This window comes from Myotis lucifugus, unplaced genomic scaffold (assembly GCF_000147115.1).
Source record: "Myotis lucifugus unplaced genomic scaffold, Myoluc2.0 scaffold_651, whole genome shotgun sequence".
Taxonomy (NCBI): domain Eukaryota; kingdom Metazoa; phylum Chordata; class Mammalia; order Chiroptera; family Vespertilionidae; genus Myotis; species Myotis lucifugus.
Window position 1 is genome coordinate 188,700 of NW_005871699.1, and position 27,609 is coordinate 216,308.

General features: G+C 45.5%; 2 protein-coding genes across 2 annotated transcripts in view; one reads left to right on the top strand and one right to left on the bottom strand.

Annotated features, from left to right (window-relative positions):
* Positions 1-7,378: 7,378 nt before the first annotated feature.
* PLA2G10 (phospholipase A2 group X) lies at positions 7,379-20,207 on the top strand. Its single transcript, XM_006105217.3, has 4 exons — positions 7,379-7,463; positions 10,709-10,859; positions 11,995-12,104; positions 18,890-20,207. Exons 1-4 carry the CDS (start codon positions 7,379-7,381, stop codon positions 19,030-19,032), a joined length of 489 nt encoding a protein of 162 aa, XP_006105279.1. The 3' UTR covers positions 19,033-20,207.
* Positions 20,208-21,875: 1,668 nt separating this feature from the next.
* Positions 21,876-27,609, bottom strand: part of LOC102425937 (bifunctional apoptosis regulator) — a 28,174-nt gene continuing 22,440 nt past the window's right edge. The window contains 3 exon segments of the mRNA XM_006109831.3: positions 21,876-22,592; positions 24,346-24,548; positions 26,274-26,447. Of these exon segments, the coding sequence (XP_006109893.1) occupies positions 22,400-22,592; positions 24,346-24,548; positions 26,274-26,447 (570 nt within the window). The 3' untranslated portion in view covers positions 21,876-22,399.

Below are 27,609 nucleotides of genomic sequence, written 5' to 3' on the forward strand. Positions count from 1 at the left end.
TTATCCTTATGTCTGTGTCTCTGTGTTTTTAGAATAATATCAAGATAACTTTTTTCAGTAGACAAGCTTTATTTAATTAAAGTCTAGTTTTGTTTTCATTTTAATTTTTTTATCTGAATCACAAAAGTTTAGGTTTTAATAGACATTTGGAAAATTAAGAGACAACGATAAAAATCATGCAACTCCACCACCAGAAGATAACCAATGCTCCATTTTGATGCATTTCATTCATTTTTTCCTGTCTTTCTTCCTCCCTCTCCCGCCTGTCCCCTCCAGAGAGCCCATGTATATATTGGAGTGGGTATGTGCATATAGATATACTTATGTACAGCTCTCTTTCAGTTGTGTGGTCTGTAACTATAAAGGTAGGATTATACTGTAAGTTTCTACTTTTTAGAGTATTTTTAAATGGCCATTAAATATTATTCAAAAATACTATATTAGAATGATGGATATTCTGTTATGGGTTCAATCAGCGAGATAGACCACCAACTCAGAATTTAAATTTAAGAGCCTTTATTAAGCTGGCCAGCTGACTACAGCACGTCCCTCCTCTCGTAGGAGCCTCGTACTGCAGCAGCGACTGAGGGTACAGCAAAGCCTTTTATCTGCAACACTACAAAGTATTTTTTAAAAAAAGAAAAAACAAACTGCAAAGCGGTTCATTAGCCATTCCTGGTACTGGCAGGGTAAAAAGTTTACATAAAATTTACGAGCAGGGTCACACCTGGCTGGGTTTAATCATAACACATTGCTTTTCTAGCGAGATAATTAGCAATTTTTCTCTGCCATGGTCCCTGCCCCTCAGCCCACTCAGCAATTCTTCTCTGCCAGGCCCCTGCCCCTAGCACAATTCTAGCATATGAAAAATCTCATAATTTAACTATATTTTTATTGTTGAATATTTAGGTTGCTTCCTAGTTGTTTTTGCTCTTTGTTAAGGATCAACTTTGTGTATACATCTTGTCTGAATATTTTCTTTTCTTTTTTTTGCGTATTTTATTTTCTTAGAGCTATTTCTAGAAACAGGTTACTAGGTCAAAGGGTGTGCTAGTCTATATTGGGATTCACTGTTCTGTTGTATGTGGTCTCATGAGCTAGAAAAGGCACCCAGATTCACAAGCTTCCTGGTAAGTTGTTGGGGTCCAGCCCCAGCGGGTCCAGGGGTTCCCAAAGGTGTGGACGGAGTCGGCGAAGAAGGAATGACACTTCGTAGTTAAAGTGATTAACTACCCGCCTGGCACTTAGTTAAGGGTTGTTTTTTGTTTTTTTTTTTTTAAATATATTTTATTGATTTTTTACAGAGAGGAAGGGAGAGAGATAGAGAGTCAGAAACATCGATGAGAGAGAAACATGGATCAGCCGCCTCCTGCACATCTCCTACTGGGGATGTGCCCGCAACCCAGGTACATGCCCTTGGCCGGAATCGAACCTGGGACCTTTCAGTCCGCAGGCCGACGCTCTATCCACTGAGCCAAACCGGTTTCGGCGAGTTAAGGGGTTTTATTCCCTCCCTAACTTCAGGGAAAAATCCCTACCTGGGGAAACAACCTTTCTCGGAGAGGTGACCTTGGTTAAAACACATAGCGCCAAGAAGGGGAGCAAACATATTAAGAACAGTATGCCATATACGCCAGGTCCCTTGAAACATATGCTGTGCAGATGTTTCTTCCCTGCAGCGACTGTGTCAAGCAGCAAGGATGGACTGGCTTCTGGCTGTAAGGGTAGTTATTTTACCTTCTAGCCATAGAGGAATACCCACTTTTGTCATAAAGAGGAAGAAATCCTTTTACTCATCAAACCTTTGTAGCAACCTTTAGTCAGTAGACCAGAATGAAATCTGAAGATGTGACTAAACTGAGACCAACAATAGAACATAGTTAATTCATATGCATAACTCTCCCTTAGGCAGTGAACCTATTTTTGATTCTATTCACCTTCTGTCATAACCCCTGTCAACATAAAAACCATTGAAACCTGTAAAGAATTTTTGTGAGTTTATTTGAGCCAAACTGTTGACATATGCCAGGAAGCAGAACCTCAACGAATTGAGATAATGCTCCGGAGAATGGCGGGGTTACATTTGCATTTATACATTTGCAATCAAAGGAGGGACATAGGTGGGTTACATGAAATTCATTGGTGATAGATTAAGGAGGAGGGATAAAGCAAAGCAGGGAAACCCCTGGAATTAGATAAAAAGTAAAATGATGGACATATACTTAGGTGGGTGCAGGATCAATTAACATGATAATGAAGGAATTTGTGGTATCTGTCCTGGCGCCAGCACATTTGGTTGTGCCCCAGGGGCTCCAGAAAAAGGGAAGTTACAAGTTACCCAGACATTTCAAGGGTGTGTTATCATAGATGCAAAAAGACAGATAGGCTCAATTAAGGTAAAGGTTGACCTTGTCAGTGAAGATACTGGCCTAGGACGTAACTGCCCACCATAACTGCTTTTAGTTAAAGTTTAATTTCAGACCATCCTTTGTGGTTACTTTAGGTCTGAGTTTGCAAGACTGCCATGCAGGCCTCCCCTGAGCTTGTCAGGTCAGCATGTGGCTCCTTTCGTTCACACCCCTCATCTCTCAGCACACTCAACTGAGGCCCTTTTGGACATGACTTATAATTTACATTTTTAATATGATAATTGAGGAGAGAGTATAGGACATTAATATGTTTGGTAATGGACCCAATGCCCCAGTTATCTAACATAATTAGGAACAAATTGTTCTGTATGAATGAGTTTTGCAGAGATTGAGGCTAACCAGTTAAAGTGGTCGATTTTTGGTGCAAAAGTTCTAATACTGAGAACAGATTTCCTAACTTTTTAATTATAATGGACTTACCAGTGTAAATGAGGTTTCCTCTGTGCACATCGATTGGGAAATTCCTTGAAAGCAAACGTCTTCCTCCATATATTTATGTGGGATATTTTATCCCCCATTGCTCATAGGAGATCCTTAGAAGAAAGACAATGTTTTTTACCCCATGTTTTGGAGAGTCTGAGACCCATAATCTGTGTGGACAAGCCCTCATTGAACACTTGTGTGCAGGCGGCCCGTGGTAGGGGTTCAAGAGGAGAGACCACGCCTTGCCTGGAGGAGCTCACTCCAGTGGAGAGAATGACAGAGTGGCAGATGAATGGCCTGATGCCTTAGGTTTTCATAGAAGTGTTACGGGAAGGGGACTGGCCTAGGGGCAGCTGGTAAGTGTGTGGGTTCTTGACTACGTGCAGGAAAGATTTCACAACATTGGTCCAGGTGATTTTGAGGGTACATTTATTAAAACCGGGGACAGTGATACAAGGAAGGGCCTAAGATAGAAGAAGCTACAGGAGAGAGCCTAGGTGGGGTGGCTTTGGCTCTCTAGAAATGTCATAAGAAAGCAATGAGTAGATGAGTGGATTAAAAAACTGTGGTACATCTACACAATGGAATACTACACTGTGGTAAAAAAGAAGGAGTTCTTACCATTTGTAACAGCATGGATGGAACTGGAGAGCATTATGCTAAGTGAAATAAGCCAATGAGAAAAATAAGTATCACATGATCTCACTCATTTATGGAATATAATGAACAACATAAACTGATGAACAAAAACAGATCCAGTGACAGAGAAGCATTGATCAGACCGTCAAACCTCAGAGGGAAGGTAGGAGAGGGTGGGGGTAAGGGGGAAAGATCAAGCAAATGTTATAATGTACCCCACCAATCACAGAAGGACGCCTCAAGAAGTCGAATTAAAGAGTCACATTTACTACAGTCCGGGACTCGAGGGGGCATTTCGCTCTCCCAAATCTCGAAGTGATTAGATGGCCGCAACACCAGATTTATATAGGCAAAAATCGCAAAGGTATTGATTACATCCCAGGGTTTGGAATGAGGAACCTGGCTCGAAAAAAAAGCAGTTTACAGAAGCAGAGTTAAGCATGTTAATTATAGTTTTGGGTCTCCGGATCACTGAGTTGACAGAAACACATTATCTGGGACCCCTGGGTTGACAGGAACACATTATCTAGAACCCTCAGGTCTTGGGATAATTGTGCTGTCCTGGTTCCCAGGTACAGAGGAATTTGCTTTCTAAAACCAGTAAGATCACAATCAATGGGATATTCACATTACAATCAATAAGGCATTCAATTGAATGGGATGAATTTATATAATCCAGAAAATCAAAATACCCTTTCTATTGTAAACAAAGCAAATAGGCACAGAAAGCCAAACAGCAGGGTGAAAGTTAAACTATTATTTTCTAACTGAGATGACTGCTACTTCACAAAAGGACTTATATGCAAACATATAGGCCTAAGCAATGGATACAGACACAGGGGGGTAAGGGCATGAGTGTGGGGGGGGCGGGTCGGGGGTAATGTGGAGATGAGTTCACATATGTAATAACTTAATCAATAAAGAAATTTAAGAAAAAGAAAGAAAGAAAGAAAGAAAGAAAGAAAGAAAGAAAGAAAGAAAGAAAGAAAGAAAGAAAGAAAGGAGGGAAGAAAGAAAGGAGGGAAGAAAGAAAGGAGGGAAGAAAGAAAGAAGCCCTGGCCGGGTTGCTTTAGCTCTTTGGTAAGTCTAAGAACAGGGGGTCTTAGAAACAGGTTCAGGGGGTTAGCCCAGGACAAGCTGTCACTGACCATTGCTGCCCTGGTTGCAAGTTTCGTGGGGTCCCTTAGAGTTTAGGAGATGCATGCCTGTGGGGGGAGATAGCGGGAAGGAAAAGGCTTGGGTGTGCTCCCCAGGATGGAGCTCTTGCTGGGACTTCATTTTGAGGATTTTTAAAGGCTGGGAGTTGAGGGGAGGTCGTAGGAGAGGATCTCAATAGAATATTCATCATTTTTATGCTGATGTGCCAAAATGAGATTTATTCCCTTAATTTCATCTGTCCTTGGCACAAATGGCACTAATTGGATTTCTGCTCTCCAGCTCCCTTAGTGGGGTGATTTAAACTAATTAGCCTCTGGTTTGGGAGAAGTGTAAGCCATTTACTCTTAAGTGTCTTCGGTTTAGGGAAGATAGGATTACTAGATGGTTGCAAGCTGCTTGGTCATTTATCCATCTCAGTTTCCATATTTCATTTGCCCAGGAATTTTCCTAGCTTCTTACTATCCTGCCTCAGAAGGAGGCAGACGGAGATTTGGCCACATGTAGAAACGAATTTGAATCTGGGCACCCACAATTCTTGGTTCTTAACTTCTCTGAGCCTCGATTTTTTTCCTGTGAAATGGGGACACCAGAGGGGTCTGAGGCTGTGCTAAGATCATGTGTCTGGCCCTGGCCGGTTTTAAGAGCATCGGCCCATGCACCGAAGGTTCTTGGGTTGGATTCCAGGTCAAAGGCACATACCTGGGTTGCAGGCTTGATCACAAACGGGGCACATGTGGGAGGCAACCACTTGATGTGTCTCTCTCACATCAATAAATGTTTCTCTCTCCCCCTCCCACCCCTCTCTCTAAAATTCTGAAACGTGGGGATTCTTACCACAGTATAGCTAGTGAGACATTGTTACTGGAAACGGCTTTGGCTGGGGCTTTGCCTAGGGCCAGCCGGTAGTGTGTGGGTTCCCGACTTTGAGCAGGAAAAGCTTCACAATAGGAGTCCAGGTGAATTTTAGAGGACGTTTATTCAATCTGGGGAACCATGAAACAAGGAAATGAGCCGAGGCTTGTCTGCTTTTGGCTCATTAAAAAGTCAGAGTAAAGGGGGCCTTGGGGACAGGTTCAGGAGTTTTGCCTGGGACTAACTGCTGATATATTTGCTGCCCTGATTGCAAGCCTGGAGACGCCCCTTAGAGGCACGCCTGTGGGGAAAGAAGTTGTGGGAAGAGGTGGGCATGGTCCTGGGAGGGAGAGTGAGGGCTCCTTTGTCTTGATGATTTGATCTCTCTTGCAAGCAGGAATTTTAGAGGGTTTCAGCAGAATATTCGTCCGGTGTGCTCCTTCAGGGTCATGGTCTTCACTGATTTGTCAATGTCAGGGTGCCCTTAGTCACTGCCGCTGGTCCTGGTGTCACCCACCTGGTTTTGCTGCTTTTCTGGGCCTGGAGCTGAAATACAAATGAGCCTAGACCTTGTTATCTCTAGGGAGGTGACCTTCTGTATCTGCTATAAATTACTGTGCCTCTTTGTTCAGCTATCTGTCTCAGTTTCCCTGTTCCATTCATTGGCCTGTCTGAACAGGACCATTATTAGTTGCCATTATGTTTACGAGATCTTGGCTGTGGAGATGGGAGGAGTCTAGGAGTTCCACTCTCAGAAGTAGTTATTGAAAGATCAGACAGAGGCCGAAAACCAGGACTACAGGCTTTATTAGAGGAGAAGGACCTGCCGGGCTGTCTGGCAAGGGGAGGACAGCAGCACGTGCAGGGGTGGGCACGCCTTTCGAGGGGCGGAATGGGAAGGGGTGGGGGGCTTTAGTGTACTCAGCGCACACTGATTGGTGGCTTACTGCATTGTCCATATAGGACAAGGGCTGAGGGTATTTGGCAGGTGTGGATTGGTGGTCCAATGTATAGTCCATATAAGGTACCTGGTTAGTCACTCAGGTATTTCTGGGCTGCAGGTTACATCATACTTCGCCCACCAGTTGGGGGAAGGGAGGATCTATCAGTTATGACTAGAAATCGTCAGAAATTGATGACACTGGTAGGGACAAAGGGAACAGATGTGTGCCACATTGTCACTTCCTTTCAATGCTGAGCAGGTATCTGTCTTCACTGCCTCACTGTGGCTTTGCTACCCTTGACCAGATGAGAAGCCTGAGGCAGAAAGGGCATGGGGTGTGAGGCCAGCTCCCCTCCTACACCAGTTCAGCTCTTTCACCAGAACCCACTTAGGGCAAATCTTTGACCCCTTCAGTTTCCCAAGGGTGGTGGGGAGGCGGGGGAGGGAGGGGGGCGCGGTGCAGAGAGCTGATTTCTGGAGGTATATGGAGCGCCAAGTTTCCTACATTTAAAGTGTTTAAAATAATTTGTCTCTCCCCCTCCTCCAACTCTTCTTTTCGATGCCCAGGTGAGTGCTGGAAGGGGGCTGCAGGTAATCATAATATGAATAGAGCTCCCTTTTTGAGCATTTACTTGGTGGGTCGACCTGTGCTAAACTCCTTTCCTCCCTAATTCTCCCCAGACCCTAATTGGAGACTTCCTGGGCCAGATTCTCTCTTTTGGCCTCCAGCGCCCATTCCATGACCAAGATGCCGAGGTCCGGGAGGGACTTCTCTTGCCGCCCCAGGGGCCTGCCCTTGCCGGGCTCCTTCCGGCCCTGCGGTAAGGTGAGGGCAGGGGCGGGGCTGGGCGGGGCGTGGGGGAGGGGGTTTGGGCCCCAGTTTGGTGACTATATACACTGGTCAGCCAGATCGTCCCACACCTGCCTCCTTCCTATGGGTCAGCTGCCCCTGTGCCAGCCAGTAATGCTGCCGCTTCTGCTGCTCCTGGTACCCGGACTCCTGCCCTGCGCAGGTGAGTGTGGAGTGCGCCCCTGGAGGACCAAGGAGTTCCTGGGACTCCTTCAGCCCTCCCTCCGCCCCAGCCCTGCTCCCACCCCTCTGCAAGAACTCCAACTTACCAGCCCTTTCCAAGGTCCCCGGAGCCCTACTGCCCCAATCCCTCCTTTCTCTGGCTCACTGACACATTTCTTACCAGGTTTCTAAGAGCCTTGTCCCCTGTCCTCCCCAAGAGCTTCCACTCCTCCACTCCTCCCAGGGACCCAAAACTAGGCCAGCCCTTCCCAGGGTCTCGTGTCCTCCCCAGACACCCCCTCCATCACTGTAACCCTCTTCAGCGACCAGACCCTCCCCATCTACCTGTCCTTGGGGTCTGAAGTGGGACTACCAAGGGGACACCAGAGGCTGGAGGAGCAGGGGAAGAAGGGTCTGCCCTATCTGGGGTGGGGGAAGAACATGTGGTTGCCTTCTTACCCCTCCCTAGGCACCACACTGGGAGCGGTCCCCTCAGTGACTGCCCATTTCTGGGGTGCACAGGCACACACTCACAGGGAGATATACAGACACCACATCATATACATACACACCCCCAGCCTCACCTGGGCACTTAGGTGTAGGGCTCATGGACAGACTCACACATAGACACAAGCAAAGATACCCCAAGGAGAACACACACACACACACACACACACCCTCAGGCCCATAGGAATATAGGAAGCCCAGACAGCCTTGGCACTCCTAGCAAGGCTGCTGTGGGCAGACAGAGCAAACAGACCGCAGAGTGACCTGCCTCACCTAAGAGGGAGTGTTTTCCTTGGTTCCAAACCCAGTGCTGGGCCTCTGCCCCATGCTTGGGTTCTCCATAGGGCTGTCCCCAGGACGCTGAGATGCCGGAGTGTGGTTAGGTCAGGGAGGGGGACTTCTGGGGACAGCTGTGGGGTATAGGATTAAGACTGGGGCCCTGTCATATATGCTTAGACTGGGGCTTGGTGGAGCCAGAGGTCAGGGGACCTTTTATGGAAGCCAGCTGTGTGCCAGGGCATCTGGAGCTGCCTGTGGCAGAGATCTGCCCTCGAAGAGCTCCCAGGCTAGAGAGTCACTCCCGGAAGCAGATAGCAGCACAGTGTGACAGGGCTCCTGTGGTCGACCTGAGGGTGAGGCAGACTCTAGGAGGTGACAGGTGAGCTGGGTGAGGATGGGGTGAGGGCATTTGCAGCACAGGATGTATGTGATGGGGAATGTAACTGGAGGAACAGGAAATGATGAGCAGGATGTCTGTGGTGGGCATTCAGAGAGGACACGGGAGAGGAGGGAGAGGCAGGCTCCCGCAGGGTCTCTGGGCTGCAGTGAGGCCCCTGAGCCTTCTCTGAAGGGTGGTTTCAGGCAGAGGTGTGGGCAGCACTTGGCAAATCCCGAGAGAGCGAGCTGGATGTAATTCTGGCCTGTACTCTTAGAAAGAGTCACTGTAGTAACAACTTGTTCTAGAACAGAGACACGATGACTAGATGTAATGCATAAATCTCTGGCTCGGCAGTCCCAGAGCCGTGGAGAGCAGACTCCCAGGAATCAGGCAGGTCTGGGCCTGGGCGCCTGCTCTGAGACTCACCAGCCCTGTGACCCGGGATGGGTCCTTTTGCCTCTCTTAGTCTTAGTCTAAGCCAGGGGTGGGCAAACTTTTTGACTCGAGGGCCACAATGGGTTCTTAAACTGGACCGGAGGGCCGGAACAAAAGCATGGATGGAGTGTTTGTGTGAACTAATATAAATTCAAAGTAAACATCATTATATAAAAGGGTACGGTCTTTTTTTTTTTTTTTTTTTAGTTTTATTAGTTTCCAACGGGCCGGATCCGGCCCGCGGGCCGTAGTTTGCCCACGGCTGGTCTAAGGGGTGCACTGGCACACACTCACAGGGAGTGTGTTCTCTGATGCCCACGTTACAGAGAGTTTGGAGATGCCTGACCCTGAGCAGTGGCCCCCTCGTTGGTGCCCCTCGGCTCTGTCACCCTGGCAGGTCTCCTTCCCCTGCTGTTACTGGGTAAGGAGGACTGAGCACTGGATTGGGAGGCAGAAGCCTGGGTCAGAGCCCCCAATCAGCCAGGTTCTTGTTGGCTGTGTGGCTGTGAAAGGCAGGGGTTCCCATTGCACCTACTGTGCACTGCTCTGTGTCAGAGCCATAACTGGGCTGGGGCCACAGGGCCTCCCTGTGTGGGAGGAAGCTGTGGCTAGGCAGTGAAAGTAAGAGGAGATGGAAAGGGCCCTGAACCAGAGTCTAGATCAGTGGTTCTCAACCTTCCTGATGCCACGACCCTTTAATACAGTTTCTCATGTTGTGGTGACCCCCAACCATAAAATTATTTTCGTTGCTACTTCATAACTGTAATTTTGCTACTGTAAACAATATGTAATTATATATGTGTTTTCCGATGGTCTTAGGCGACCCCTGTGAAAGGGTCGTTCGACCCCCAAAGGGGTCGTGACCCACAGGTTGAGAACCTCTGGTCTAGATGGAAGTGGTGGTGTTGGTGGTGGAGAGAACCAGGGACAGGGAAGCCTGCACAGAGGAGCCCTCATTGGTGGCAGGGACCCTGTTTGTCCAGTGCTCATCACCGGCAATGGGACAGACATTTTTTAAAATATATTTTATTGATTTTTTATAGAGAAGAAGGGATAGGAATAGAGAGTTAGAAACATCGATCAGCTGCCTTCTGCACACCCCTACTGGGGATGTGCCCGCAACCAAGGCACATGCCCTTGACTGGAATCGAACCCGGGGCCCTTTAGTCCGCAGGCCGACGCTCTATCCACTGAGCCAAACCCTTTAGGGCAATGGGACAGACATTTGATGCACAACTTGGACTCTGACCGTGTCGGAAATTGACAAGGGCAGGAGACTGGGAATCAGGGCATTCCAGGAAGAGGGCCCAGCAGTGAGATCTTTCAGAGGCTGTGGCTCTGTGTCTTGTTTTCTCTTTCATGGCTGCCTTGAAGATACTGGTGATAATAGCTAGAGCTTGCTGTGTGCCAGGTGCTTTACATACATGATCTCATTTCATTCTATGAAGCGAGGTGCACTTACCCCCCTAATTTTACAGACGAAGAAAGCAAGGCACAGAGAGTTTGAGTAAGTTGTTCAAGGTCACCCAGCCAGGGACTAGGAGGAGCAGGATTCAAACCCAGGCAGCCATCCAGGCTCTTTTCAGGCCAGTGACCTTTCCCAGGGCCAGGGAAGACCTGACCGGCAGCCTCTAACCTTTGTTTTCCCACAGGCTCCTTGAAGTCACATGTGCACCGACGTGGGCTCATAGAACTGGCAGGGACCGTGCACTGTGTTGGCCCCCGAGGCCCCCTGGCCTATATTAGATACGGCTGCTATTGTGGCCTGGGTGGCCGAGGCAAGCCCCGGGATGCCATGGACCGGTGAGTTTATGCGTGGGCCAGGCTAGAAGGTCTCCCACCTTCTGGGGGTAGTTAAGGCCTATGAGGCAATAGCACGTTTTACTACCTTGGAGGCAGAGGTCCTCCTGGGTAACATTGCCAGCTGCCCCCTCGCTCTGGCTATGCAGCGGTTCTCAACCTTCCTAATGCCGCGACCCTTTAATACAGTTCCTCATGTTGTGGTGACCCCCAATTTCACTGTTACAAATTAAACATAATTAAAGCATAGTGATTAATCACAAAAACAATATGTAATTATGTATGTGTTTTCCGATGGTCTTAGGCGACCCCTGTGAAAGGGTCGTTCGACCCCCAAAGGGGTCGCGACCCACAGGTTGAGAACCGCTGGGCTATGGGATGATTTCTTTGGCCGAAAAAAAACAAACCACAAAACAAAACACAAAACTGATCAGACTTCGAGTGCACCAGAAACTGTTTTGAGAACCCCTTTGAGTCCTCACAACAATCCCACTTCAGAAATGAGGAAATTGAGGCTAATGTTGTGGCCCATAACAAAGAAACAGAATTTCCGGAGGATGAGGCCCAGAAATCAGGATTTTAAAAGGATTCCCAGGTGATTCTACTGTGCAGCCAAGGTTGAGAACCACTGTCTAAGAGCTCTGGTCAGTGAAGAGGACAGGTGTTAACCTTCTTGCTAATGAGGGTCTCATTATAAACCTGCCCTGGAGGGAGGGAACCTGGTTTTATGAGAGGGTGTAACAAGGAGACACTCATAGCCTGGGAAGCAGGGGGCCTGATGACATTCTGGGGGTGGGAGCTGGCACTTAGGCTGAGACCTAAAGGAGGAAGAGTGGGCATGCAGTTGTCCTAGGCAGAGGGCAAAGGCGGGAGGCAGGCTCGTTCTAGCAACAGAGAGGAGAGTGGTTCTGCTGGAGCTCAGAGACCACGGGAGTGAGGCAGGCAGGGGCCAGGCTCAAGCATGGCTGGCGATGGAGGCAGGGCAGGACACACTGAGGTCAGTAGACGTATTTCCCAAGGTAGGATTCTCAGGAACAAAGTTTGGACCAGACGATGCTCACCCATAGTCCTGGCACGGAAAGATGGCCAGGAGAGCAGCCTTCACTCACCTGCTGGTCTGCCTGTTTGCCATCCACAGGTGCTGTCACCGTCACGATTGCTGCTACCGGCATGCCAGTGAGGAGGCTGGCTGCCTACCCAAGCTGCAGCCCTACCCTTGGACATGCAACAATCAGCGCATTGAATGTGGTGAGTTCCCAGCAACACCCACACCAACCTTCCCCAGAGTTCCTGGGGCATCTGCTTGTAATAACTTACCACTGCTTCCAGCTCCCCATAGACCACCCTTTGGACTGATCTAATATAAATGATCTCTAATACTGAACACTTAAACAAATAAACAAAACAACAACAACATTTCTTTCTTTTTATAAACGTTTTAAAAATATATAGTTTTATTGATTTCAGAGAGGAAGGGAGAGGGAGAGAGAGAAACATCCATGATGAGAAAGAATCATTGATCGGCTGCCTCTTGCACGCCCCCTACTGGGGATTGAGCCCACAACCCAGGCATGTGCCCTTGACCAGAATCGAACCCAGGACCCTTCAGTCTACAGGCCAACGCTCTATCCACTGAGCCAAACCAGCAAGGGCCAAAGAAACCCATTTCTTTTCTGTCTGGACAAAAATGGAAAAAGAGAGAAATGACACCAGAAATAAACTACCTAACTGTCCATCAGATGGGGCCTGGGTATATACACCCATGATGTATCCTCACTGTGGAAGACTGCAGCCTGGAGAAGGGAGAAGGTAGAACCATATGCTGACATGGAAAGATGTTGAGTGAAAAAGCAAACTGCAGAATGACATGTTCATTGTGTTAAAAAGAAAAACTTGCAAATAGTACCATACTACTTTCCACAGCTACATGTGGACGCTTGCAAAGCTCAGAAAAATGTAAAGACACACTCCAAACTGAGGATGGCTGTGGTCATTTCTAGGGACAGAACCAGGTTGAGGGGAGTGATGATAGGAGGCAATTTTATGTTCTCTGTCATGTTTCCATTTTTTTAAAAAGATTACCTTCATGAATTATTTGTGAATTAAAAGTTAAAAAGAAAAGGAATATACAGACTGATGGGATCTATGCAAATTACTTTGACATGTAATGAAACAAAATTTAAAAATGTGGGTGGAGGACGGATGGGCAGATTACTTTCTTGGAGATGATACTTACAAGTGAGTGGTTAGTATATCTCATTGTGGTTTTTATTAGCTTTTCCCTAATGATGTTGAGCATCTTCTCATGTGCTTGATGGCCATTTTTATATCTTTGGAGAAATGACTATTCAGGTCTTTTGCTAATTTTTAATTGGGTTATTATTTGTCTTTTTGTTGTTGAGTTATAAGAGTTTTTAATATATTCTGGGCACTGCACCCCTATCAGATATGTGATTTACAAATATTTTTCTCCCATTCTATAGGTTATCTTTTCATTTTCTATCTTTTTCTTTTTCTTGTTAATCATCAGCCAAGGATATTTTTTTCCATTGCTTTTCAGAGAGAGAGAGTGGAAGGGAGGGAGGCAAGGGAAGGGGAGAAACAGAGACAGGAGAGAGAGAGAGAGAGAGAGAGAGAGAGAGAGAGAGAGAGAGAGAATGTGAGAAAGACATACTCATCGGTTGCCGTCCCCGCAACCTGGGGCAGGGAGGAACCTGCAACCCAGGTATGTGTCCTTGACTGGGAATCGAATCCTGGACCTCTAATCACTGAGTCATACCTGCCAGGGCTGTTTTCATTTTCTTGAAAATGTTTTTTGTTAATGTTTTTATTGATTTTTAGAGAGAGAGGAAGGGAGAGGGAGAGAGAAACATGGATGAGAGAGAAACCTCATCGATCAGCTGCCTTCCACACACCCCCTACTGGGGATCGAGCCCGAAATCTGGGCAGGTGCCCTGACTGGGAATCGAACCAGTGACTTCTTCTTCTTCTTTTTTTTTTTTTAAATATATTTTATTGATTGTTTACAGAGAGGAAGGGAGAGGGACAGAGAGTCAGAAACATCGATGAGAGAGAAACATCGATCAGCTGCCTTCTGCACACCTCCCACTGGGGATGTGCCTGAAACCAAGGCACATGCCCCTGAGCGGAATCGAACCTGGGACCCTTCAGTCCACAGGCTGACGCTCTAGCCACTGAGCCAAACCTGTTAGGGCCGAACCAGTGACTTCTTGATTCATGGGTTGACGCTCAACCACTGAACCACACTGGCCAGGGCTCTTTTCATATTTTAAAAAAATATATTTTATTGACTTCAGAGAGGAAGGGAGAGGGAGAGAGAGATAGAAACACCAATGATGAGAATCATTGATTGGCTGCCTCCTGCAGTCCCCTACTGGGGATTGAGCTCGCAACCCAGGTATGTGCCCTTGGTCGGAATTGAACCCAGGACCCTTCAATCCTTAGGCTGATGCTCTAGCCACTGAGCAAAACCAGCTAGGGCTCATTTTCTTGGTAATGTTTTTAGTTCAAAAACGTTTGTAATTTTTGGCCCTAGCTGGTTTGGCTCAGTGGATAAAGTGTTGGCCTGCAGACTAAAGGGTTCCTGGTTCGATTCCAGTCAAGGGCACATGCCTGGATTGCAGGCTCAGTCCCCAGTGGGGGGTGTACAGGAGGCAGCCAATCAATGATTCTCTCTAATCATTGATGTTTCTATCTCTCTCTCCCTCTCCTTTCCTCTCTAAAATCAATAAAAAAATATATATTTTTTAAAAAGTTGTAATTTTGGCCCTGGCTGGTTTTCTCAGTGGTTAGAGCATTGGCTCTCAGACTGAAGGGTCTTGGGTTTGATTCCCAGTCAAGGGCACATACCTGGGTTGCGCATTTGCACCCTTCCCCCGTCCCCCACCCCAGTCAGGGGCATGGGCAGGAGTCAACCAGTGGATGAGTCTCACATGGATGTTTCTCTCTCTCTCTCTCTCTCCTTCTCCTCCCTCCCTCCCTCCCTTTCATTTTCTCTAAAAATCAATGGGAAAAATATCCTGAGGTGAGGATTTAAAAAAATGTAATTTTGATAAAGCCCAATTTTTCTGTTTTGTCTTTCTTTTTAAGTCCTTATCTGATATTTTCCCTGTTAATTTTTAAAGAGAGTGAAAGGGTTTAATCCACATGCAGGATTAAACCTGCAACCAAGGTACATGTCATTGACCAGGAATGGAACCCAGACCCTTTGTTCTGTGGACCAACGCTCTAACCACTGGACAACCCTGCCAGGGCTATTTTGTCTTTTCTTGATCATGTCTTTGATGTCCTATCTATGAATCCATTGCTAGATCCAAGGCCATGAAGACTTATGTCCCTGTTTCCTTCTAATAGTTTTATCATTTGAATCTTGCATTGATCCACTTTGAGCTGATTTTTGTAGATGGTGTGTGATAGAGTCTAACTTCATTGTTTTGCATGGACTATCCAGTTGTCCCAGTACTGTTTGTGGAAGAAACTCTTCTTTCCCTTGTTGAAAATCTCTTGGCCCTAGAAGGATGACCTCTCCGGTCCTCAGTTGCCTTACCTGGAAGATGGGTGTAGCAAAGATGAAAAAAGGGTTTATAATGTGGTAAACAGATTGGACAGAGGTTACTACTCTCTCCCATCTCCTCTCCTCCCTCTCTCATCCTGATCTGAACCTCTCTCTGACCCACTACCTCCCACTAGAGAAAACTGAGGTTCTGGTGTGACTTTCCACTGGAACCCTAGCTCCTGCAGCGTGGTCTGTTCCGGAGGAAAGGAGGCAACTAAGAGTTACGAGAAGGATGGTCTTAGATAGGCACAGATCCTCAGCCATATCTCCTCAGTATGACTTAGGAGCTGGCATAAGAACAAGGCTGACTTAATATTGAGAAATAATATTAGTGTTTAGGACTGAAAGTGCCCCAGACGTCATCTCGTCCAGCCCTCTCATACAGAGTCGGAGACACTGAAGCACAGGGAAAGCAGTGACTTGCCTGACGTGGTGGTGATGTGCCTACTCCTGGGCACATTCCCTGTCCCCAAACTGCCCCTTCCGGTGTGGGCGGGGAGGAGGTGAAATGGGGGTTGAGTTGGAAATCTTAAAGATCTTCCCCTTCTTCCCTTCGACTTGCCCCTAACCATGTTAAAATGGAATTTGTAAAATATTTGTCGATGGGAGTCTGTGCCTGTTTACAGTCCTGCCCTCCCTGAACCAAATGAAGAGAACCAAAATACCTATTATACATTTTTGACTAAAAATATTCTCTTATTCTGTTTGGAGATATTCTGAACATAGTTGTTTATTTAATTACAGGTGTGGCCCATTTTCCATTTATGGGCCTGACTTAAATATATTTTTAAAATGTTAAGCATATAATAATATTTACTGGTAGGCCTTTATTTTAAACTTAACCCGTGGGAGCTATTTTTCCTTTTAAATTTTTATTATTCTGGAATAACATGATGCTGTTAGGTTCCTGAGGCTATGGAGTAGTGAGACCAAGTCTTGCTTTTGAAAGAATCTTTCTTGCTCAGAGGTGAGGGTGGGAACAGAAGGGAGGTACAGGTGCTGGATTGTTGGGGTCCAGCCCCAGCAGGTCCAGGGGTTCCCAAAGGTGTGGATGGAGTCGGTGAAGAAGGAATGACACGGAGACAGCGTTCAGTTGATCAGCATAGCAGGATTCTCTCTTTATTCTCCCTTTATTGTCCTGTTACAACTGTATTTATAAGCATGACATAATGGTATGTTTTGGGTCCTCCCTTGGCCTTCTACAGTTCCTGGTTTCATGTCTGTAGTTTCTTATCTGACCTTTGCCAAAAATCCTGTCTCTATCTAGTTCTGTTGAGTTTAATCTTGTCTAGGTTAATCTCTGTGATCCATTATAAGGGCTATTCTAAGGTCACTATTCTGCTCTACTGATAAGCTACAAGGAAGTGACTGAAGAAGATTATCCTACCCAGTAAAGGTTATGTCCTCCCAGCTCCGCTGCTTGCCTTCCCTGGGACTGCCCTGTGTCGGTGGGTCTCCAGGGGTATAGGCTTTGGTGCTTTCCCTGGTGGGCAGACCCCTGGGGATGTGGGCCCAACAAGTCCCAAATTTACTGCCAACAGTCTTAGTCCAAGTTCTTCATAAGTAGTACATGGTATTTTGTAACACTAGGGGGTTTTACTGATTCATTCCCTTCCTTAGTCCTGTTAATTCCTAACTCCAGGGAAAAATCCCCACCTGGGGAAACAACCTTTCTTGGGGAGGTGGCCCTGGTTAGAACACATAGCGCTAAGAAGGGGAGCAAACATATTAAGAACAGTATGCCAGGTCCCTTGAAACATATGCTGTGCAGATGTTTCTTCCCTGCAGCGACTGTGTCAAGCAACAAGGATGGACCGGCTTCCGGCACTGGATCAGGAGATCCTGGGCTGGAGTCCTGGTCCACCCCTTCCCAGCTCTGTGTCCTTGGACAAGTTACTGAATTCCACTGAGCCTCACTTTACACATCCATAAAATGGAAATAGTAAAAATTAGATGCAGTGTTTGTGTGAGAATTGGAAATGATGTGTGGCTTTTTCATATTCTCTCAACAAATATTATTGAGAATTTACTCTGTGCCAGCCCCTATGTTAGGTTTTAGGTAAGACAGAGAAGTGTAGCCCAGCTGGTGTGGCTCAGTGGTTGAACGTTGACCCATGAATCAGGAGGTCATGGTTTGTTCCCGGTCAGGGCATATGCCGGGGTTTTGGGCTCGATCCCTGGTAATGGGTGTGCAGGAAGAGGCCAATTAATGATTCTCTTTCATCATTGATGTTTCTCTCTCTCTCTGAAATTAATAAAAACATAAAAAATAAAAGAGACAGAGAAGTCTAAAAGGAGGAGAATGGGAAATTGTCTCTGTGCCAAGTGCTTTTATAACTGCTGTGTCAGAAAATAAAGCAGGTGAAGTCCTTACCTGCTACAACATGGATGAACCTTGAAAATGTGATGCAAGGAGCTAAGTGCAAGAAGACAGACACAAAAGATCACGTGCTATATGATTCCAAGTGTATGAAATATCCAGAATAGGCAAATCTATAGGGACAGAAGGCTGATTAATGGTCGAAGACTCAGGAGAGGGGCATTGGGGAGCAACATCTTAATGTGTACAAGATCTCTTTGGGGTGATAGAAATGTTTTGGAACTAGATAGAGGTGATGGTTGCCCAATATTATGAATGCACTAAGCCCCACTGATTTGTGCACTTTCAAATGGTAAATTTTGATATGGGAATTTTTCCTCAATAAAAAAGCAGGGATGCAGGGTGGGGATATTCTTTTATATTGAATGGTCAGATTAGCTGGCAACTTTAGCAGGTCAGCTTCAGCTTACTAGTGCCTCCCGTATCCCCTGCATTTTACTGATTTGGTCTCTTCCCATTCTTCCAACAGCCCTTAGGAGTAGGTGCTATTAGTATCCCCGTGTTGCACTTGAGGAAACAGCCTAGGGAGGGTGAAGTGATGTGTCTATAGGCACATATCTACTACATGCAACGTTGATTGAGTGCAGGTTCAGTGCCAAGTCTCTCCTGGGCAGGCTTCCTCACCCAGGCTTCCCAGTAATCCTGCCAAGTGGATAATGCCCCATTTAAATGAGGACTTGACTCATTTAGGCAAGATCACACAGCTAGGAAGCAGCAGAGCAGGCATTCCCCCCCCAAAAAAAGGCCTGGATGGTTCCCTACTGCTAGTCTCAATGGATCCTCAAATGAAATTGTGTAATATTGATACGAAAGAGAAGCTAGAAGGTCAAACGGACTTTGGATGCGGCACCTCAAAACACTTCTCTGACAACTTCAATTTCCTTTTCAGCAAGATGGGGCCAGTATCACCTCCCTCCTGGAGTTGCCCTGAGGCTGGAGATCACATAGTGAATTGTCAAGTGTCACTCACATGCAATTTATGACCCTTACTGCCAACAGTGTTACCAGTTTCCCTCCTGTTTATCCTCAAGTCTCTGCAAGCTCCTGCTCTAACCTCAGTTTCCCCATTTCTTCCAGGACCGACAGAGGATGAATGTCAAGAACTCTTGTGCAAGTGTGACCAGGAGCTTGCTTACTGCTTAGCCCAAACCGAGTACCATTTAAAGTACCTCTTCTATCCACGTTTCTTATGTGGGCACGACCCGCTCAAATGTGACTGACTAGTTTGACTTGAAATGTTTCGTACAAGGAAATAAAACTCTTTTTTTCACTAACCAACAGCCATATTCAGTTCATATTCAGAGGGGAACTGAGTTAAAGTGTTAAAGGTGCAACCTGTGTTTGTTCTCCCTCCCTCTCCAAACCTGGGGCTGGAGCCTGTTTGGCTGCCAGTTTGACTAAGGTCAAAACCCCATGCCTATTTACAAAACCATGACGGTGTTTATGACTGTATTGGGTCTGGTACCATGTTTGAGGTTCGACCTTTATGAAAAGGCTGAGCTTGTCTTCTAACCTGCTCTTGATGAACAAACACCTGCTAAGTGCTGGCCTTGTTCTAAGTCCTGGGTTGAGGCAATAAATAAGATGACCACATGACACCATCCACCCTTGTGAAGTTCAGGTCTAGTAATTGTTAGCTCAAGAAAGAGTATTCTTGCCCATCCTACTCCACCTTTTTAAAAAAAATCCTCACCTGAGGATATTTTTCCCCCCATTGATTTCTAGAGAGAGTGGAAGTGAGGGAGGAGGTGGAGAGAGAAACATTGACATGAGAGACACATTCATTGGCTGTCTCCTGCATGGGCTCCTACCTGTGCTGGGGAACTTGCAACCAAGGTACAAGGTACATGCCCTTGACTGGGAATCAAACCCAGAACCTTTTAGTCACAGACCAATGCTCTAACCACTGAGCAACCAACCAGGACCATCCTACTCCACCTTTACTAGTTAAAATTTATTTCCTGATTACAAAAGTATTATATACTCACTGCTTTTTTAAAAAGGCAAATACAGAGAAATATAAAGGAGAAAAGAAATGATCCCATTTCCCACAAACCATAATAACCACTTTTAGCATTTTAGTTGGTTGTCCATCAGTCTTTTCTGTAATTTAAAAAACTGTAGTTGAGTCCTGGCTGGTGTGGCTCAGTTAGTTGGGGATCATTCCATGCATGGAAATTGCTGGTTCAATTCCTGGTCAGAGCACATCCCCAGGTTGTGGGCTTGATCGCTGTTTCTCTCTCCCTTCCTCTCTCTAAAAATCAACAAACTATTCTTCTTTAAAATGTAGTTGAAACTCTTGTTTTTCATAAGCTTTTTTCCATATTTGGAAACTCCATTTTTGTTGTTAATTTCACCCAAGAAAATATTTTTTCCCCATTGATTTTTCAGAGAATGCAAGGGAGGGGGAGAGACACAGAGAAACATCGATGTGAAAGACACATTGATTGGTTGCCTCCTGCATGTGTTGGGGATCAAGCTTGCAACTGAGTTATGTGCCCTTGACCAGAATCGAACCCACAACCCTTCAGTCGCAGGGCAACGCTCTAACCACAGAACAAAACTGGCCAGGGCTGGAAATCCCATTTTAAATAGGTATTATGTACCAGTTTATAAATTGCTAACTTTAGAGTATTGGTGATTTCCTATTTTGAGCAATTATTCATGTGTTGGGGATTCTTTGAATAAATCCGCCAAATCCCACTGCCCACCTTTTCATTGTCCCTTAACTCAGATTTGCAGAAATGGAATTCTTACATCAAAGGGTCTGAATATTTTAAATGGACACCCTCTGTTGATGCATGTAAACCTGCTGACAATTAGTGACAGTCCAGCCCAGCCCATTTGCTCTAGGCCAGGTCTCCTTTGCTCTCCCCTGAGCAGATGTGGACGGCACCCTCTTTGAAGCAGAATATGGGGAGTGGGTGGGGGACACTGGTCTAGGAGTCTGGCAATCTGTAGTCCAGCCTGGGTCCTGCTCCACTAGTGCCACCCAGTCTCCATCTCTTTATCTGGAAAGAATAGTAACCCCTCAAGGCAGGAGACCAGGGATGTGAAAATACTGCAGTGTCCCCAAACTTGCAGTGCCGCCAGTGTCTCTGGCAAGTCATGGGTGTTAAGCAGGTAAAGTCAGGCAATCCTGGGGCCTGATGAGCAAACACAGGAGGAAGAAAACATTTTCTCTCCTTTCACTTAAGATACTTTAGGCCGACTCCTTGGCTCAATGTTCCCATCAGGCAGGGAGACTTCAGCATGACTAGTAGGTTGTATTGAGCAATTCAGATCTTCATCATGTTTTCTCAACAATTTTTTTCTACAGAAGTTTTGTCTTTATAAAAAATATTTTATTTTTATTTCAAGTAATTTTTTAAACTTTCAGATGCAAAGTTTGAGTGAAATCTTCAAAGATACAAAGGATTAATGAATGTTTCATGGAGTCACAAAGAAACCCTTTGGATGCAAGGCCCATCATGGATCACATTAGAATGAAGTAAGAGGCATAGTTCATCTCATTCATATTTACAATTACATCACTTGGTGTAATTACACTTGCTGTTTTATACATCAGAACAAGATGATAGAGATTATACAGTGTGAGGTCAATGTATAAAATGCTTCATTAAACAAAAGGACTATCCTGGATTTTGGATTAAATTATTCAAAACAAAGCAAACCCCAAAACAAAACCATTTTTTAAATCCTCACCCGAGGATATGCTTTTAAAAAAATTTTTTTTAAAACTGATTTTAGAGAAGGGAGAGAAACATCAATGTGAGCAAAACATTGATTGGTTGCCTCCTGTACAGGCCCAGACTGGGACTCGAATCTGCAACCTTCTGGTGTACAGGATGACGCTCCAACAGAGCCACCTGGCCAGGGCCAAGGCAATTCTAAGTGGCACTGAGGCAGCACAGCCTGACATCCCACTCAATCCCCCCATTCAGAGAAAGGGATCCAAACTTTCAATGATTAGTAGAAACAGGATGAGTGTAACCATCATTCTAGTCTCAAATTGCATCTTCAACTTCTTAGCAACTCTTCAATAAAACAATTGTCTACTGGATTTTGGTTTTTCCTCTGTATTTTTTATGTGCAACTGTCTATGCCTATGACAAAGTCTTCTCCCATTTTCCTAAACTTGACTTAGAGGACAGGCCTGGCCCCAATAAGCCAGATCTTGGGCTGAGTCTCAGAACTCCAACTTGCCCTGGGAGCCCTTGTCAGTCACTGAGGTTAGGACTGCTGATGTGGCAGCCTTCTGATGTCGCCCACACCACATCCTCTGAGGACCCTGGTTCCTTGCAAGCTGTAGTGGACGGGGCCTCCCAAGTTCCTGTGAGCAAGGAGGCTAGGTGGGAGGTGCTGCTGCTGTGTCGGCCCAGCTTTGGGATGTCAGTCCCTGCTGCCACAATGACATAGGCAGAGGGAGAGAGGACCTGGTTGTAGGCTTTGACAGAGAAAGCAGCACCTTGTTTAGTAGGGAAAGAAAATAGGAAGTTGAGCGCTCCCAACCCCTCTTCACTCAAGCATCAAAGCTCAGACGTCAGGGAGGCTGGAGGAGTCCCTCAGAGCAATGGGCAGTGCCATTCAAAAAACTTGGGTTTCCAGCCGTCGGACTTCCTTGACCACAAGATCAATGTTAATAATTGGGTTAAAGTACAGGGCCCAGTAAAATAAACAGTTGCAAACAAACTGAGGAATGAGGGGCCAGAACATGGCCACAAAAAGCCCCTGTGTTGATACTTTCCAAAAATGGCTCCACATCCTCTGAGGCACAGTCCTGAAAAAGAAGAGAAGCATTTGAGAGGTGGAAGAGTGCTGGCAATTCTAAAGACAACACCACAGTGCTCAGACTTTGGCTGTCTCCCAGTGCAGAGTCAGGTGGCTTGGCTGCAGAGACCTTACTTTCTGTCCCCACTGCCTGAGACACAGCGTTGCCTGACTAATCCATCTTCACCTCCCAGGACACAGCCTAGATGGTGCTTCCCCAGGGCACTATCTACACCAGGTGAGGCACCCCATTTCAGCCCCAACTCCACTTGCTTCATCGCTGTGTCTCATTTGTCTATACTTAATATACATATTTTCTCTGCGAGGCTGTAGACCTTCAGAGTAAAGACTGTCTTCATTACCAAAAGATCTGCAGTGCCGAGAAGAAAGCCGGGGCAGAGGAGGGGCTCAATTAACTGTACATGAAGAACGGAGTTCACTGAATTGAAATAAATGAGGGAGATTCTTGTCAGGTTCTCAGAATTATTTATAAGGCTGCTCCTGATTGATGAAGCCAAGACCTTGTGAGTTATATAGGATATTTTAGACTTCAAGGATACTGTGGTAATGTTACTTCTGCCTGCCAAGCAGCCATTCCCTTTCTTCTAACAACACCTACGTTTTCCTTTGGGGTGCCTCCCTCCCGTATTCTTTTCCATGTGGTCTGGGTGGGGCTGAAGCCCCTGGTGGGGGGATGAGTACATACTCTGAGCCTGGACAAGGAGAGCCCCACATACCCCTGCACCAAGTGATGGGTTCAGGTGAGCATGTGACCCAGGCTAGGCCAATCAGAGTAAAGGCACGTGAGCCCTGAGACTCATGAGTACTATAGGGAAAGAAGTGCTCTCCTTCCACAAGGTGCTAAGCCAGCCGTGGGCAAACTACGGCCCCGGATCCGGCCCGTTTGAAATGAATAAAACTAAAAAAAAAAAAAAGACCGTACCCTTTTATGTAATGATGTTTACTTTGAATTTATATTAGTTCACACAAACACTCCATCCATGCTTTTGTTCCGGCCCTCCGGTCCAGTTTAAGAACCCATTGTGGCCCTCGAGTCAAAAAGTTTGCCCACCCCTGTGCTAAGCTGTCCCATCTATGCCTGGAATGACCCAAGGCCCCCACTTAAAGAGAGCTGCCTAAGGCTGAACAGGAAAGAGCAGAGTTGCAAAAGGGAGACCGTCAGTTCGGATGGTAGCATTTAGGTCTCTGCATTCAGCTATGTGGGAAGCCTTAACTAAGTATTTTGCTTTTTAGGAAAGCCAATTTAGATTGGTTTCTGTCACTTCACTTGCAACCAAGAGTACTAAGTCAGTGACCGTCTCCAATTCTCATTTTAGGCATTAATCCAAAGCCCTTATTACTGTTCCAGTGGCAGCAGAGCAGGATTAGAACTCATGCCCACAGGATTTCTCACCAGATCTCCTTAAGCTTTACGATAATGCTGTTTTTTTGTTTTTTGTTTTTAATAAAGCACCTTCTTTTTCCCACTTGTTTATCCCCTTGTTATTAAAATCTTTCATGTACAGCCTCCACTCCCAGGAATTATATGGTAAGGTATGGGATAAGATATATGGAGAAACACTTTAACAATAAGCACCATGAAAACCTCTCCACCCTGCTACCACAAAGTAACTTTTCCTATTTGCTGCTTAAGTAAGTGTTTCAAAACCAGAACACTAGGAGTCTTTGTGTCTAAGTAATACTTTAGACATCTTTTCCAGTCCCCATTGCTCCAACCATATCCAATATAAAAACACACTTACTTCAGTTCACTTCTTGACCAGATCCTCCAAAAAGAGAATAATTCCAGAACCGACAGTAACATGGCATTGACGATGAGAAACCGAGACGTCCAATAATGGACTTCCAGCCAGTCCCAAGCAAATTCAGCAATCAGCTGGTACGGAAGGAAGGAGTATTTGACAAGGAATTCTCTCCACTGCTTCCATGTGGGCTCTCTAAGATCCTTTAAAAATAACACACAAATAAAAAAGGATACAAAAAATTATGAAGATTGACTTTTATACAAAATATAATATTGTGGTTATTCCATTGAGCTTTACATTTATTAAAACAAACACACACACACACACATACACACACCCCCTCAAACCATCTAAAATGAAATTTCCATCAACTCACCTTGTAATAATTAATCTTACATTGGCTAAATATTACCAAAGAGGTTGAACTGAGATGCTTGTTACATAATTCTAGAAGTTCAGAAGCAAAAAAAATTCTAATCATGAGTTATAAAAGATGGGGTTGATATAAATTGAAATTAACCAGTTTTATAATTTCATCATCACTGCATGTGTACCTCATTTCCTAAATTCAACATCTTAGCTGTGGTAGAAAGTTAACAAGTCATGGAAAAATTTAACACAAACCTTGGAAAAATAATTTTTGGGAAAATAAAAAGTTTGATTACAGATATTAGCAGATAATTAACAAAAGTATTTAAATAATTCATAGGCATCCAGAAGTTAATAGAAGTTCAGCAAGACTATGCAATGAGTATTCCAAGAAACAAGTTAGCCCGATGCACAGGCAGGGGTTGCTGGGGCTTGTTAAAATGGAAAGGTCAGATGGGTTTCTAAGCTCCAGTCCAGCAAGGGCAGGTAACAGCTGGAAAGTGGGTAGAGAAACATTGTGCAAAGGGGCTCATCAGCAGGCTTTGAACGATATCCAAGGCTGAAGTCAGGTAGGATACTTGCCTAAAATGTTTTAAAAAGGATATTAGGAGATTTAGGAATTCTATTTCAACATTTATGGGTGTGGATCATAAATGACAATTCCTATATCCATGTGACTTTTTGATGTAAACAGATCAGAGGGATTTCCCCAAGAACAGCAATGCAAAGGACAATATACCCTCAAAAAACCAACTAGACAGAAGAAATCACCTAGTCAATGGGATCCACCAATAACTCTGAAGGATCCATGGGTCAAACTGAAGAAACAAGAGCCATGATGGGCAACCATTTCAGGTTACAAGAGGACTCCCATCAGTGAGCTGGATGCTGGCTTACTGTTATGGCCAATAGGACAAATACTATCCCTGTCTGTGGTAACACAAGTAATCATTCATCCTTTGGGGATCCTATTGAAAGACAGATTACCAAGCTAGCAGACTCACAAATCTAACCCTCAGGCAATCTGGACCTATCCTATGTTGTATAAAAGAAATGCTGGTTTTCCCCGCTAAACATTTCAAATCCAGAGGATAGCCCCTCTTGCTATGCAATATGGGAAACAAAATAGGCTTCTTGGGGTGGAAAAGATCCTTTTTTTTAAAAATCCTCACCCAAAGGTATTTTTTCCATTAATTTTTTAGAGAGTGGAGGGGAGGGAGGTGGAGGAGAGAAAGAAAACATCGATCTGAGAGAGACACATCTATTGGTTGTTCCTGCATGCACCCTGACCCTGAATCAAGCCTGCAACGTAGGTGCCCTTGACTGGGAACTGAGCCCACGACCCTTTGGTTCTCGTGAGCTTATGCTCCCACCACTTAGCCAAACCAGCCAGGGCAAAAGTCCCTTCTTTATTTTCTCTTGCAGAGGATCTCCTTGCAAAATCCAAATGAAAGCCGGAGTTGTTTACTCTTCATGACAAGCTACAGCCATGTCTCCAGTTCTGCACCACACTGAGAAATGGTAGAATAATTTCATTCAAGGCACTGCAGACCTACCAGAAGTTTGGTGAAGATGTCTTCCTCAGAGCTGTCTTCTTGCAGAGGACAGATGGTGTGGATGAAGGGTAGGAAGGTGTCTGTGTAGTCAAACAGGTAGAGGTACAGCAGACCAAGTCTGGGGGAACTCCTGAGGGCATACAGCAGGAACAGGGACCTGCCTGGGTTCACAGCCTGCAGAAGACAGTGAGCACAAGGTCATGTTACAGCCTGGCAGCCAGTCCCCACCTATGCTCTGTCTGCAACCTCACGCCCCTTGCCATCAGCCATTTTTTGCGTGGTTTGCATAAACAATGAATGGAGAGAAGAGGCTTAGTTATATAAAGATCCAACCTCTCTCCACAGCTAGGGAAGGGAGAGGGGATGAGAAGCATACTCCGAGGCACTACTAGTAGAACACAACCTTTTTAGAAAGCAATTCTGCAAAATGTATCACTCTTTTTAAAAAAATATATATTTTATTGATTTCAGAGAGGAAGGGAAACAGAGAGAGAGATAGAAACATCAATGATGAGAGAGAATCATTGGTCAGCTGCCTCTTGTACGTCCCCTACTGGAAAATAAGCTCACAACCTGGGCATGTGCCCCTAACCGGAATTGAACCTGAGACCCTTCAGTCCACAGGCTGTCCCTCTATCTACTGAGCCAAAGAGCAAGGGCCAAAGTGCATCACTCTTTTTAAAAAAAAATTTTTTTTTTTTATTGATTTCAGAGAGGAAGGAAGAGGGAGAGAGAAACATCAATGATTAGAGAGAATCATGGATCGGCTGCCTCCCACACGCCCCCTACAGGGATTGAGCCGGCAATCCGGGCAAGTACCCTTGACGGGAACCAAACCTGGGACCCTTCAGTCCTCAGGCCGATGATGTATCCACTGAGCCAAACCAGCCAGGGCAAAGTGCATCACTCTTAAAAATGTTTTCATTTAACCAATTTATTAGTAGGCACTACTTAAACATATTCTGAAGTGAAGAAGGTCTTATGTACAAAATGCTTAGCATTGCATTGTGTATGACAGAGAAAAAATAAGATATGCAACCTAAGTAATAAAGTTCAGTAGATATTTAACCATTGAAAAATGAATATGAAAAGTTTTGGAGAATGCTCATGAACAATGTTAGGTGAAAAAAATATTCAAAGATGTGTAGCATTCTGATCTCAATGGTATCTGCACCATGAAAGCAAGGCCTTGTTCAGGGCTGAGATCCTTTTCCTAGTGGAGCACCTGGGTCACACCACTTGTCAATAAACATTTGCGGAATGAATACACACAAAAGAACTGTTTAAACCAGGGGTGGGCAAACTTTTTGACTCGAGGGCCACAATGGGTTCTTAA